We start from the raw sequence: 15,691 nt of genomic DNA, 5'->3' as shown, positions 1-15,691 counted from the left end.
ACATGATAACTGCTTGCTGAGTATTTGCCCTCAAAGAGTCTACTGATGCCGTAAAATCACTATGTACAGATTGGAACCTGTGATTTAAATTCCTTAACCAACTTCTCCTACCTACACAGTAATTTTATTCGTCAGAGAAATGGGAAGCTTGAGCTGTGGCTTTCAGTCTCTTTTCCCTTGCCCACTATATTCACCAGTTTTATCTTTTCACAGTTTTCTCTCATCAGTATCTATTTCTACCGATACATTATTCTTTCCCTCAGAGTTCATGAACAGTTCTTCCTGCTTCTAATTTCTTCATGATCCTCAACCTACATTACCATTATTTACACTGGCTATATACCTGTTCAATATTCAGAAATTGAAGATAAACCAAAGGTGAAAAGAATTGTTCAGACCTGTATTTTGCCCACTTAAGAGTGAACCAGGATTAATCTTTTGATGTATAGCTTACCTCTCGATGCGTATAAAATTCCAAGATCATACTATTTATGGTCTTATTAATTTCCCAATAGTGTTTGGGGGGGAAATAAGCTGTTTTTATAAATGAAAACAAGGCATTCTACAACATACTTCAGTTACAGGTCTAAACCACTGGTTGAGGAAAATTATTGTTGAAGCTGTTTCTTGCAAACAGCATGGAGTTGTATTTCCCAGGATTGTGCCTTTATTCTGTCAGTCCAAATGACTGACCCTCCTCAAGTTGGCTTTTAGCCTGTTTTTCAAGGCTGACTTAACATGGTCTTTTCCGGGGCTCCTTCTGGACCCGAACTTTGCTCACCCTGTCTTTGAACCTCTCTGACTACCTTGTTCTACAGTTATTTCTATAACTTTTTCTTACCTAGTAAAGGACAGATTCTGTTCATGTACGGGGATGTCACGATAACAGCATATGTAGTAGCGCTTAATACATTTTGAATAAAAATGGTAATAAAAGACTAGCCGTCCTCACTTAATGAAGAGATTGTGCACGGGCTGTGAAGTAGCCAGTGTACTTGGGACGTCATGTTCGCTGTAGGAATTCTGGACAAGGCTGGATATTATTCAGTCTGCAATGAGTTTCTCTTCTCTGTTGCTGATGAAAAAACAGTGCTATAGTTTCTGGGCTCCAGATAAAAAAAAGACAGAAACAAATTTTCCTGAGCCAGTCTTAAAAACTCTCACAAAAGATGCTTTATCGGTTTGAGAATAAAGGTTGTTAATACTTTCAAAAGTTTTTATCCATAAAATTTTCCTGGTGCTCTTAAGGGATTTCCAGACAGTCAATTTCCACTTATTATCTTATTTTCTGTCTCATATTTTTTAAGTGGACTGGTTTACTTTTCATTAAAATTTTAGTAATCGTTTTATACTTCCAGGAATATGAGTAATTTTTGTCTCTTACTAGGTGTTTTTATTTTCCATTCTGCTAAAAAACCCACCACACGTGTCATCTTCCTATTGGTATCATGCTTTCTACCGTGTTTGGCCATGAACACTGCACAATTGCCACAAATTTTTGAGGGAAAAATAAGGATGCACATTATACATAGATATTAGTGTGTGTGTTACTGGGACCTGACGTTTCTCGTACCGTCTATCTGTTCTTGTGTTTTGAAATAAACTGTTACATAAAATTGTTTGTATCGTGGTATGTTGAAAAATAAATGCTAAGATTTCTTTATAAAACAGAAAACGAGTACCTAAATATAAACAAATAAAAATATGAATTAAAAAAGTAGAAGTTTGTTTTCTCAAAGTTAGAGCCAAAAACACGGGCGCACATTATCCACAGGAGCACACTATGATTATATGTGGCAAAATACAGCAGATTTGCCTCTAATTTTGTTGCTTTTTGGAAATAAGTGAACTTTGCTGATAAATTAACAACCTAGCGTTTCCATCGCTAATAAACAATTGTGAAGTTTTCTCTATGTGTTATTGTAGTAAGTACCCTAATGCAACCAGCAATTCATTTCTAAGCCTTGCCAGTCACCCAAATTCAAGGATAGTTTGTTTTTTCTTTATTACCATATGTGCTTTACCTGATTGCCTTTGGCCTGTTTTGTTCTTCATACCATGACTCTTGTGCTTCTTGGTAGGTTTGGAGGACAGTGGGAAAATAGGCATTTTCTTTAATACTTTAAATCTCTCTCTAGTTCTCAGTCTTGTTCTCGCTCCCCTTTTTTCTCTCTGCTCTCCCCTCACCCTGTGCTCTTTTTTATCTTAAGTTATTACAGTTATTCAAAGAATGTGAGTCTCATCTCTTTTCCATTAGCTTCAAATGCTTTTTAAGTGTCAGTGTACCTGCTGACTGGGAGGGTGATGACAGGACATGACTGGGGAGGGAGGGGCTGGTATGGCCAGGACATTGGATTTTGTTCTGTAAGTGGGCTGGAAGAATTTTATATCACTTGAACAAGGTGAAAAACAGGTCTTGTACTAAGGATGTTGGAGATAAATGTAGAGACAGAAATACTGCTTAAAATGTTACTGTGACAGTCTAGATCAGTTTTTCTGACATCATGACTTAGGGAAACAACTGTGCTTTCTTTCTGTTGTGAGGACAGCATTTTCTTTTTTACTCTATTCTAATGTCATTCAAAATACTAGTCTGGACAACTTAATTAACTTCAAAATGTATTACCTTTAACTTAAAAGCTACTCATTTAGAGGAATGACAGTGAAGACCTAAGCAAAGGTAAATGGCCTTGTGTAGAAAGGATTAAGAAAATGGAAGTAAGATAATTTGGTGATTAATTGGATTTAGTCACAGAGTGGACCAAAAATGAAGTTTTGTGTTGTCGAATAAGGGTACAACAAACTGAGATGTGGATAGAACAAAAAGGTCCAAAAGTTAGTTGGGCTTTGAATAGACTGCATTGGTGGTATCCGTGGGCAAGTTAGGGAAAGATGTAAGGGTTGAAGGTAGAGCTTTAGGAATCAGCATGTTGGCAACAGTTAAAACCAGAAGAGGCTGAAGTAATTGACTTTGCGTGTCATGAGAAGAGAGGAAACTGAGGAGTGAGTCACATGTAAAACCATGACTGAAATGTTAGCCAAAGATGAGAGTGCAGAGAAAGAGACAGAGAAGTAATCTTAGTAATAACATAGTCCTTAGTGCTGGATCTCCTGAGAGGGTATTAGTGCGTGGGCTGTGCACCGCACGTCCCATTCTTTTTCTTAGGATAATGTTTCACCATGTTTCTCAGGACTTTTAGATTTCCAGAGATTATCTAAAAGAGCAAACTTGTATAATAAGAATTAGCCAAGTTGGCAGACAACTTCGGATTATTTAGTTGAGAGTTTAGACTTGGGACAAATGCAGTTGCTTGGTGTTTAACCATAGATTATGTAAGGAGCAAAGTTCCATTGCTATGTGTCATCTGTTTGGTTTTCCTATATTGTGCTGTTTCAGGAAAAGGAGAGTGGCTAGTATTAACCTTTGAGACCCTGTACTTACACTTCTGATTGGGTTTTCAAGTAATTACCACTTCTCTCATGCTTCTGTCTTGACGCCATTTTTATGAAGTAAAATTGATTTGTCACCTGTTCTCCTGTGTGGATGATTGTGCAAGTTTGAAAATTCATTCTTGGGAAATTCTTTTTTGCCCAAGTAGGTTTATTTGAAGATCCGAGTTATCAACTAAAATGTAATTATTTCTTTCTGAAGAGCTTAATAATCACTGCCCTTTAATGTTATATCTTCACTTCTAAAGCTGATCTAAACTCAGCAGGCTTACACAGTTATGTGAAGTACCAACATAAATAAGGATGTGTTACATACAAACAGAGTGAATAGAGCAACCGGTGATGAGAGGAAACTGCAGCCCTGATTAGAGCTGAATAATCTGTAGAAAGCAGGCACCACAAACAAGCAATGTTAGAAAGTGAAGTGAGTGTCAACGGTCGGAAAATAAATTATTTAAGTAAGAGTTAGGAAGTCCAGAACCTAACGAACATGTTCTTGAAGCTGTTAAACTCTCTCGAATTAGGCTTTATAGCGACTGCTGAGGGAAATGCTTGCAAGGTCAAAGACACAGCAGAGCTTCCTGCAAGTCAGGCAAAGCTTTACATGGGGTTACACAAATTAAAATGGAACGCAGGGGCAAATTAAGGCATGGTGTGGAGTGATGGGCTGTTCTGTGTTCAGTAATGACAGCACATGATTAAATGCAGCAGAAAAATAGCTCTATCCTTTGCTTTGGGTTCTTCTTGGGCTATGTTTTAGGATCAAATGACATTTCTAAACTGTTTTAAATACCGACATCTTTTTAAATGTTTTTCTGTTTTTCTGTTTTGTATTTTAGCTATGAAGATGGCCAAGTGGGAGATGCAAATATTAATACACAAGAAGGAGGCATTCACAAGGAGATCCTCCGAGTAATTGGTAATCAAACTGCTACTGGTTAAAGGACCATCATTTAATTAACATGAATTGAAAGCCTTCCTCGGGTTCAAAGCTGGATTTTGAACTGAAGAAGATAATAAAATAATTTATTGTTATTATCAACAAAGTTAACCCTTTGAATACTGATTTTTTTCTTAATATTTCTAAGTATCTCATTAAATACCTAAAATGGTATCAAATTCATCAATTGTAGGGTTATGGAATCTAGTAATAAAATTAAAACAGCACTTAAACTGAAGTTTGGGCTGTCATACAATAAACAGATTGAAAAAACAGTTTTGTGCTGATATTTTTATATTAAACTCTTTAATTGGACATTTGGTATAATATACCGACATTTTAGATTACTGAATGGAATTGAGTACATTTTTTAATGCTGTCTAAATCTATCAGATACTTTGCAATAAGTATAATGTTTGCACATTCTGATGTGCTAAATAATTGGTAGTATGAACCTTCAAATATTTGGGGAGATATGTTCCCTTATGTCCTATTTTCCTTTATACATAAACAATTAGGTCTTAGAAGCAGTGCTTTGCCCAAAAGTATGTAATATGCCTATAGATTGATGCATCGGAATATCTGCTTGTGAATATACTATTGTATATTCACACATGTGTATCTGGTCAGAGATGGGTTAGCTTAACAATTCTATCCTTACTGAAAAGAAGATAGTAATCAGCAAGCAGTGAATTTGAATTTAAACCGAGATATGAATTTATATGAATTTGAATTTAAACCAAATTTATCACGATTCAATCATGGATAATATTGGCAGACAATTTTTCTGTTTGTATAAAGAAATTCAGCTCTTCTAGAATGCTATTTCAAAGTCACAATTTGGGGAGTGTACATGTCCCTGGTAGACTGATTTTGTGTTCAAATGTTTAAAGGGAAGGCCTCACAACCGAAAGAAACAGTATTTACTGCAATGGAACATTTAAGAAATTTATTTCTACCACACCAGCATTTTTATATTTGTTCATCTAGTACCTCTGCTTATTTTTTTCATATTGAGAAAGAACATAAACTTTGAAGCTTCTTTTATATTAAAAGACTACAAATAAGTTTCTAGAGAACAATAACACCAGCTCTCCAGCATTTCCTTTTTAAGAGTCACATGCTCATCAAAATCGTTTCTCCTTCTTTGAGTCCTAGATTCTTATTCATTTTAAGTTTTAATTGACAGTGTTTATTTTTCCATATGATGTCTTTGAAATAAGGCCATTCATGAAAGCAGTTTAATTAGTGAGCCTGCCACTCTATTCAAACTCCAAATCAAAGCTCGTATCTGATTTTAATTTATGCAGAAAGAAAAAATAAAAATGTATAGTTATTTGCAAGTATAATGTGATACTTCTGTGTTTATTTCCTTTGGCAAAGAAGGTGAGAACAAGGTCATACACATTGTTAAGGGTTGCAGTTTAGAAAGTATTTACTAACCATTTGTTTCAGTAGCTTGTAAATAATTGATTTCCTGCTTATTTGTGCAAAAATAGGCTTGAAGTGGTAGAGACATATCATTTTGAGAGTGTCTATTTCAAACATTGATCTGTTTTGACTTGTGAGCTAGAATGAGGGATATATTATTAAGTAGCACGGTAGGGCCAAGGTATATCCTTTTTAGTGTTTTGTGACTTAGTGTGGAACAAGAGGACCGCTTGCTTCTTTTTGCCAAGACACCCAAAGTATCCCAACGAAATATTTTTTCAAATTAATTTCATGGGGCATCCTACACATGACATGAATATGAAGATCTAATACCAGGATTTGGAGGTAGAGATTTTGGAAACACACTTGCAGAGTGCCCCAAGCAATTTTAAAGCCACTGACCTAAGCCATTATGTCTTAGCAGTTGAATGATGATCTCTAAGGAATAATGTTTAGAATCTGAACTAGAAGGATTACTTGTAAGACTCTAAGGAGGCTGGTTAGGTGACGGGAAAGTGGCATAATTATAACTTCTACTGTCAAGAATAAAAGCAGATTCACCTAAGGAAGAAGAGTAGTTGATAGGTCAGTACCTACTAAATATAACAGAGCAATAGGCATCTTTTAAAATAAGATGTCTTCTAATGACTGTTAATTGACTTTTATTACAATGAAGAATGACAGATTTTGTTTCCAAAAATTTTATTGGAACCTTTGTAAGCAAGTATGCTAAGCAGAGTCCATCACATAATTGAACTGTCTGAAATAAAGAATGCTATAATATACTGATGAAGATGCTTATCTGTATTTCTAAAACATATAATTTCATTGAATACTGTTAGTAAATGAATATCAAGATTCCAAAACTCTTAAGCAGGTCTTTAGAATTGAGAGATTTAAAATTGAGAGAGTTAACCATGCTTTGATTCAGTCAGCCACTAAAGTGTTACCTTTTGAATTTTTGATGATTCTAAATATTTCATATTGTATTGTTTTTTAAATCATTTGAAATCTGTTCACTGACTTTTGTAATAGTTTTATTAATTGTGTAGTTGTTACTACTAGATGTGAAGCCAGAGGAAAGGCTGTCATTTATTTTCATTCTTGAAGTGGGGGAAACCACACCTTAATTTATTAGCTCTGCTTTTTCCTGTGTTACTGATTTTGTAAACATTTCACCATGAGTAATTTGTCCTCTTTTACTGTATAAAAAAGAGAAGAAAATGATTGAACATTTGAGAGGGGGGAAAGTAATAATATACAAATAATCTAGCATTATAGAATGCATTATGTGCACTGTGTTGGAATGAATTTTTTGTTACTCTGTAAATCCCAGTCAAATGTTGCATTCGAAGGTGGTTTTTCGATTTAAAATTCAATTTTAAGATTGTCACATTTTTAAAGTTACCATCAAATGCTATGTAGTATTAGAAACTCTCCCAAACTATTGTTAATGCTCTGAAAAAATTGTTTAGAAAAGAAATTCCTTGATTTTTCTCCTCCTTGCTAAAAGAAAGGAAACCTGTAATAAATAGTCTATGAATCTTTAAATAACTAAAGGAATTTTAGCAGTACTTTATGTAATAAAAATGTTGTAAAAACTATAACTCGCCTTAGGGCATGGGGTTTCAGAAAGTTGACGAGTCTGGATGGCTTCTTCAGATAGTAATTTAATATGCCGTAAAGAGCTACTCAACACTGGACCATTTACCATCTAAATAAATGTGGATTTCATGGTCGCATTTGAAGCACATTTTAAAAGCATTATGTTGTTCTGTTGTCCTGCTGAATTCTATATTATAATACTACCTCAAGACAAATGATAAATTGTTTGTTAAGGTCAATTGGATATCTAGTGTCAGGAACAAATAAGATTTTCCAAGCAGAAGTAATCAAATCATTTAACAATTAAGACCATGCTGGATGTAGATATTGTCATTTCCTTTTGGACAGTGCAGTAATATGGACATTTCAGTCACTGGTGATGAATGACATAGTTAACATCCAATGTGTAATTTGAAAGGATTTCAAGTTACAAAATTAAAACTAATAATTTTCTTTTGAGATTGGTTTTCTACATGGGCCAGTTTTATATCCCTTCATCTAAAGCGATAAACAACTGCCCACTCTAGAGTTAAAAGATTAAAATACCTAACTGCTATGCCAGAATGGCAGACTGAATATGTAAGTATTTTGGCATTTAATGCCTGCTAAATTTTTGTCAGATTATATATAAATTTGATGTATATTATTACCCAGTAATTTTTTTTCTTGGGGATTTTGTATACACTATAAAATACTAGGATAAGTTTTTGTAGGTCAGAAGAACTTCAAGTAGTTTTTAGACAAAACATACCCATGACTATGAAAAAGCTGTGCTGAAGAATAGATTATATTACACATTTGCCAGCAAGTCAGTAAAAAATAGTGCTTATTTACATAGTCAATATAATTTAATGTTCTAAAAATAATTTCTTCGATCTGCCCAATATTTAATGTATCATTTGAGATTTTTAAAAAATGCAGCCACTCCTTTATGTAAACATTAAGATACACCTATGTTTAACTATACAGTCTTCTTTACAATAAATTCCTTGATTTTTGTGCAGAGAATAGTATTGCAACCTGCTATTTAGCCTTTGGTGCCTTAGAGTTATTATAAATATTTAACAATATGTACATAATGTAAATACTGCCAAGAGATCACTAAGGCCAAATATTTTCTCTATTCACTTTTTATTGCACTTGCTTTCTATTGCTACTTAAGCCTCTTTTATCCAGCTTTGTAATAGTTCTAACATTGTAGCCAATGTAAATGTTTACTTTCAATAAATCTGAATTTGTTCAACAAGTACGGTATATGTGGGCACTATTTTGAAAACTCGGTTGGGCCTTAGATGCTTCTCTTGATGAATCTTGCTTCAGGGACTATGTATTTTAAGGTTTCAACAAACTCTTAAAATGTTCTAAATATTTTTAAAACAAGGTGGGGGAAGAGGAAAAAAAAAAACAAAAACCCTTGCCAGCCAGTATTGTGCAATAGACTTAATTGGTCATGGGAATGCCATTGTAATTTTAAATTCTGTCAAGAAGTATAGGGTTTATAACATCTTGGTATAATCACAAAAGGAGCATTTCAGAAGAACTGTGTTGAATGTTCTAAGTGTTTCTGACCTGATTAGAAATTGGGAAATGATTATTTTAAAGTGCCACTTTTTTTTTATCAAATACATCTCATTAACTGAATAATGAATAAGACCTTGGTTCATAAATATGGGTCTCTAAATATATTAATAGTAAATATTTATAAAGAGCTAAGTTTATATTCTCATAATAATTTTTTTTTTTTTTTTTGTAGAGACAGAGTCTCACTTTATCTCCCTGGGTAGAGTGCCGTGGCCTCACACTGCTCACAGCAACCTCCAACTCCTGGGCTTAGGCCATTCTCTTACCTCAGCCTCCCGAGTAGCTGGGACTATAGGCGTCCACCTCAACACCCGGCTATTTTTTTGTTGCAGTTCGGCCGGGGCCAGGCTTGAACCCACCACCCTCGGTATATGGGTCTGGTGCCCTACCCACTGAGCCACAGGCACTGCCCTAAAAATAATTTTTTAGTCGTGACACATTTATAGCTGACATTTATAGCTGAGAAACTTAAGATGGCAAACTTCTTTTTATTGGGCTTGATTTCTGTTACTGTAGGAACACTTGTTAAGAGTCTACATGCGTTTTGACAATGTATATAAGGACCGGAGAGTTAGTCGATTTTGTGATGCCCCTTAGGAACTTTCAATTTACTTGTGAAAAAAAAAAGCCATTGGAAATAATTCAAGAATAGCACAAGACCAGCAATGCTGAATGTAAAAGACAAATGCAAGTGAAACTCGAAGGAACAAATCATCTGCATCACAGAAACCAGGGAGACACCACAGAGGACCCCAGGCATTAGCAGGACTCTACAGAGTCTGAGGACTTTAAAACAATGGGAGTCTTTGAAACAAGGAAAGGAAAATTGGCATATTAAGGAAAATCAACTTAAGGTTCAAAGATCTTCATGAACCTGTGAGAAGGTTGTACATTATTTGAAATGAAATCATTTTGTACATTAGGTAAAATGAAAACTGTACTCCCAATATTTTAAATCTTTGAATTAGTACTAATGAATAGTGTTTACAGTGTATAATTAATTTCCATTTACTTATTCACCAGATGCTTTTCTCAATTTTTTTTTTTTTTTTTTTTTTTGGAGACAGAGTCTCACTCTATCACCCTGGGTAGAGTGCTATGGTGTCATAGCTCACAGCAACCTTAAACTCTTGGGCTCAAGTGAAGTGATGATCTTTTTGCCTCAGCCTCCCCAGTAGCTGGGACTATAAGCACGCACCACAATGCCTAGTTATTTTTTTTTTTTAAGAGATGGAGATCTCTTTCTCAGGCTGGTCTTGAACTCCTGAGCTCCAGTGGTCCACCCACCTGGTCCTCTCAGAATGCTAGGATTACAGGCATGAGCCCCGCTGAGTCCAAATTTTCCCAATTATAACACAGTATCTAAAACTCTCTGGCCCTTAGTCTGACTGTCAAGATGAAATTAGACTCATATTTCTAAAGTAATTGAAATCAATACATTTTTGCTTTGTTGTTGATAATACATATATTAGGAGAGCTTATCTTTTCATTTACTTTCTAAATTTTTGGTCATGTCTTTTATTCCATCTGACACTTCTCTGCCTTCCTCCTCATAGAGACTGTCCAGAGTGTATTCCTGAACTCTGTCAATTTCGTTTACCTCTCCCAGTCCCTCCCTTTTAATGACCACTGGTTAGTTTGATAAAAGCATCAATGAGTTAAACAAGTTTCACAGGCTGCTTTACTGAAAGACCAATGCTAACAATTACCGAGAATTTGTTAAGTGCTTATTTGGCCTCTATTTCTGTTCCCAGCTTCCAACTAAATAATTTTCATTATTTCAAGTAGCAGTGATTTGTAACTTGGAATGACATTTCAGAGATACCACACATATAACAGAGTTTAAAAATCATATATCTTGAATTTCAGATAAATTTTTGATTAGACAGGATTTAATTTATGTAGCACTTTATAACTTAGAAAACACTTTTGTGTAGATTATTTTCCATTCACAATAACCCTCTGAAACATGTCAGTAGGTATCCTTGTTTCTTGTGGATGAGAAGTTAAATAGCTTGTGCAAGAGGTTACTATACTCCAAACCTAGCATTGGGATCTGAGTCTCTTCCCTGAGCTTTCTGACAAACCAGGCTTATGTTGCTGAGTTCCTAAATGGATGAAACATGTAAGAAAGGTAAGATTTGCAGTTCTGGGACAGTGGGAAGACAATGAGGACATGAGAGCTGTGTCAGGGAAACCCGAAATACCGAAATGCATAGGCTGGCTAGGTGTCATTTTATGTAGAGATCTTGGAAGAAAAGAAGTCCACCCTTGATGCAGTTGGCAATGGAAAAATCATTGTCAGGCCTTGAGAGATGACACTGTGATTTCTGAGAGAGGCAGAACGCAAGGAGAAATGTTGGATTACGTGCTGTAACTCTGATAAGAATGAAGTCCAAAGGAGAGGAACTCAGAAAAATTCTAACAGACGGTGGAACAGGATTTATGAAAAAGTTTTTAAGTTAGGAAAACGAGAGATCCAATTTATAATTAACAATGTAAATTGGGAATCATTTGCCCCTTGACTTCCTGTTGGAGATCAATTTAGATTGTCCTGCACTTTTTAGTATTCAGAGAAGGACTAACTGAAGACAAATGCCCTGGGTATGCTATTTCTACACTAAGACGTCCGTAAGCACATAAATTCAATCCTATGGAGGAGAAGCGTAGAGAAGGGATATTCTGAACCACATGGTGACATGTTTAAGAATAAATCTCCCCTCCACCTACAAAACCATGCTTGCTAAATTCTGAGATCACTAAGAGAATGGTTGTATAAGTGTTGTGTCTATTTTAATGCGATTTATCATTTCCAAGGCCTATCAAATTTTGTGTGTGCGTGTGTATATGATGCACTGTTGAAGTCAACGATTGCCTGGGGAACACTGGGGCTAAATACCCAGGATGCTGGCCTCTCTTCACACTCAACTGGGAAGATACAACCCACTGTGCATGACTCCAACTCCCATCTGTATTTAATGACTCTTACTTAATCAGTCGCTCTTACTTGTATTTCTCCTGAGATTCAAAATTACCTGGTTAAATACTTCCAAACAAACATCTCTTCCTGAATGTTCCAAGAATACATCAAATCAACTCTAGTGTCCCCATCCTCACCTTTCTCCCCACCCCACCCCCTTGCTTATCAATGAACCTGTGAATGGCTATACCACATTCACCTGTTTTGCTAACCCGGGAGGCAAGTGGTTAACAACATGTGAGTGATCTCAAGTATGCTATCCTCCCTTCACTCAATCCCTATCCCCCAATGAGTAGCCACGGTCTGCTAAGTTTTTCTTTGTTGAGTTCTTAAGTGTGTTCAGTGATCTTGATCTTTCCAGTGACTTCCTTTCTCCACATTCACATGGGTTATATCAGCACCACCAAGACATTTCTTTCCTTGACTGAGTCCAGTGTCTGCTACTGGAAGCAGATCCAGCTCACACATAGCACTGATCTACATTTGGTAAAATATGGCTGACTTCTGTATGTTAGTAAATAAGACGTTATCTCAAGTCCCAGATGTGTTAACTCAGCACTCACAGGACCCTCCTCCTGTGCTTTAGTTCCTGCTAAAGAAGCTACTAGATATTTTTAATCACAGCTGGCTCTACCTCCTCCATCCTTTCATAATGCCACAGCTAAAGTGATCTTTCTAAAATGTAACTTCTTTGCTTATCCTTCAGTGTCTCCCTGTTTTTCACTCAGTAAAAACTTGTCAGAAACTTCCTACTCCTGACCCTTCATGGTCTGGCCCCTGTTTCCCTCTCTCCCCTCTGCAGCCTCAGTTCTCACCAACACCTTAGGCTCAGCATTGGAAATCCACTGCATTCTTGGCAGTTCCAAGAATAGCTTCTCTTACACGCCTTCTTTTTCAGCCCCACTCCCCATCTCCTGCTTCTTCTCTTGACTCTCAATCTGCCCGTTCACATTCTAGACCAGATGGCCCTTCTAAATCTTCTCCAAGTATCTGACCATAGCTCATCCATCTCACTTAGCACGCGGTGTTGAAAAGGGTTATTGCTTTGCCTCATTCTTTTTCCCTGGTCTCCCTTTCTCCATGCATAGATTGTTGCTGGTATCTAATTAATGTCTGGCACTTAAGTAGGCAAACACACATGCACACACATTATGTCTATCTGTGGAAGATGGTCTTCAAATACAGTGGCATGAAAGCTGAAAATCTTTAGAATGACTCTTCTAATTGGCACATAACATACTCATGAATGTAAATAAACACCCATGGTGGGGGCTTAACAAGCCAAACGTTATTATCATCCTGGCTCCAGCTCCTATTCTATCTATCACCTGCTGGCAAATACAGGACACCCTTGAAGTTGGTACCATCTACTCTTTCTGTGACTCTCAAAGTATATGTTTTCATTCTAACTTTAGATCAAGCAGTAACTAGATGGGAAGGTCATTTTGAGGGCTCAGAATGAAACATAAAACTAGGTCCTTAAGAATTTACGACTTAATGTCAGTAATTTGCATAACCAGATGATCATCGCTTTGCTAAATAATTACCTTAAAAAGGAGTTTCCCTAGCATGGTTGAGTTCATTTATAGGTGGTTAACCACTTGACATACAAGGAAGAGAGAGATTTTTAAGGCTCTACTACTAATATCCATTACCAATAAAAATAAATTAGTGATGGAAATTAAGCACATTTATAAGTCAATGGGAAAATAAGGTTCCTTCCGAAGGCATTGCATTCTTCTAACATGGATGAATTGTAACTAATCTGAATTTTATTACTCATTCTACTCTGTGACATATAACTTAATTTTTGCAGCTGTGTAATTGGGAACATTTCTATTCTTTATGTGTTTCCTGGTTAACTTCTGGGATACATATTTCTTAATAGTTGCAGGCTTAGAGCAATAGTGAGTTTCTAGTTATGATATACAGCAGCCCTAGAGGAATATGGGTTTCTGCGGTTTATTGTTTGGAATCTTTTTCCTTGAGTTGCTGCCTGTTGCTAATCTACCCAGAATTCAAGGTCAAGTCCACATACTTTCAAGTACATGAATACTTCCTGGATCACCCAACCATGAAAGATGTCTCTCTGCTCCAAATTCCTGCAACATTTTGTAGTTCTCTTGGCACACTAATTTAAAATTATCACTTTTTCTCAAGCTCTTTGTGTAAAAAAAAATGCATTCCTAAGAATTATACTCTACCACCACTATAATCTTTCTCTGTTAATGTTATGTTTCATAAATTTAGTATGTTAAACCCTCAGTGCTTAATTTTTAAAGCCTTATAATTAAATAGTATTTTATATTTCTATTAGTGTTATTGAAGGAAGTGTTGAAGAGTGAGTCCAGCCACTCTTGACTGAAAGTGATCAGTCTCTTCAGCTCCTTGATACTTTCTCCACTTCCACTGAGCCAGGATGACCTGCAGGCAGTAACAGAGCAGGTACATTTGAGCTCTGTGCTACATTTAGTGAACAACAGGTCCACCACTTTTGTTCTATCTTCTCTATGGGAGTTTCCTTAATTTCTTATGGGGGAAAGAAACTGAGGCAAGATATTAAGCTGCATATTCACATTCAGAAAAATGTCATGCGTTTTTAATACACAGTTTTAAAAAATGTGTAAACACATTAAATTTCATGAGTTTATTGATTTTGTTTTGTAATTACTGTGTGATGTCATCTGTTTACAGGGATCAGGCGTGCTGTCTCAGTTTGCGTGTTTCTGAGAATGAGGGCTTTCAAGAGTGTGCCAGCACACCTTCCCATCAAAATCGCCGGACTGACTGATCGCTTAGTAGCTGCTTGCTGTCTGAGGCACCTGCATTCGTAAAATCATCAGGTGGAAAACCCATTTCCCTTGCCCGTCCTACTCATTCTGACCCCAGGAACTGCCAAGTCTCTATCTAAGGCCCCCCTGGCTATCCCGGACTGTTGCAGTATCTGTCAGCTTTAATATTTTCAGTGATTTATTCAAAACACGTTTCTCGTCTCTGATATGTACCAGGCCCTGAGACGTGTTCTTCTCTACAAGCTTATCTTTCACTGTCAAGAAGTGGTTCTTGCCCTAAAAGAATCTACTGACCCCAAGAGAATATATATAAGAGGCAGTTTCAGTCCAATAGAATATACGATATTGCAGGTTAAGTTCGTGCCGGAAACCTCTCACTGAGCCTTGAAGACCTTGCCACGGTGCTGTCCTGCCCAGACATTCCTGTGATATCCATTATTATACTGGCCACACATCCCAGCATAGCATTTAACCCCCTAGGAAGAAACTAAACAGTTCATTTTATGTATGAGAAAATCACCTTAAATACTGTTTATTTTTAGCCAAGTCAAAGTCCCCATTAGTTTCTGAATCCACCGCCTTGGGCTCTTTTCATTTTACGCCTGTCTTCAACCTATTTCCCTTTGATTTGAATCATTCTATCCCTTCCCACAGTCAGGTGAGTTGATTTTAATCCTCTTTCCTTAAAATCTCAAAGGCAATTCTAATCTCTTCTGTGGAATCTCATAGCTATTAAATCTCTCGAAAATTTTGTAGAAGGCTCGTCGCATTCTGCCAGAGGTACAGGGCTTGTCACATTTCTTCCTCAAAAGACTGGAAGCTTTTCTAACTAAGAAACTGTACGTTTTTATTTCTTGGTATCCTTCACTACTCCAAGTAAGTTACCAGCAAATATTTCTGAGTAAATAAATT

The 15,691-nt window shown here is 36.3% G+C and overlaps 1 protein-coding gene across 3 annotated transcripts in view; it reads left to right on the top strand.

Moving 5' to 3' along the window:
- Window positions 1-4,665, top strand: part of PARP8 (poly(ADP-ribose) polymerase family member 8) — a 182,599-nt gene extending 177,934 nt beyond the window's left edge. For all 3 annotated transcript variants that reach the window (XM_053590897.1, XM_053590890.1, XM_053590904.1), the window contains one exon: window positions 4,290-4,665. In XM_053590897.1, the coding sequence (XP_053446872.1) occupies window positions 4,290-4,392 (103 nt within the window). In that variant the 3' untranslated portion in view covers window positions 4,393-4,665. The remainder of the gene's footprint in view (window positions 1-4,289) is intronic.
- The last annotated feature ends 11,026 nt before the right edge of the window (window positions 4,666-15,691 follow it).

This window comes from Nycticebus coucang, chromosome 1 (genome assembly GCF_027406575.1).
Source record: "Nycticebus coucang isolate mNycCou1 chromosome 1, mNycCou1.pri, whole genome shotgun sequence".
Classification (NCBI taxonomy): Eukaryota; Metazoa; Chordata; class Mammalia; order Primates; family Lorisidae; genus Nycticebus; species Nycticebus coucang.
This window is presented reverse-complemented; position numbering and strand designations above follow the sequence as displayed.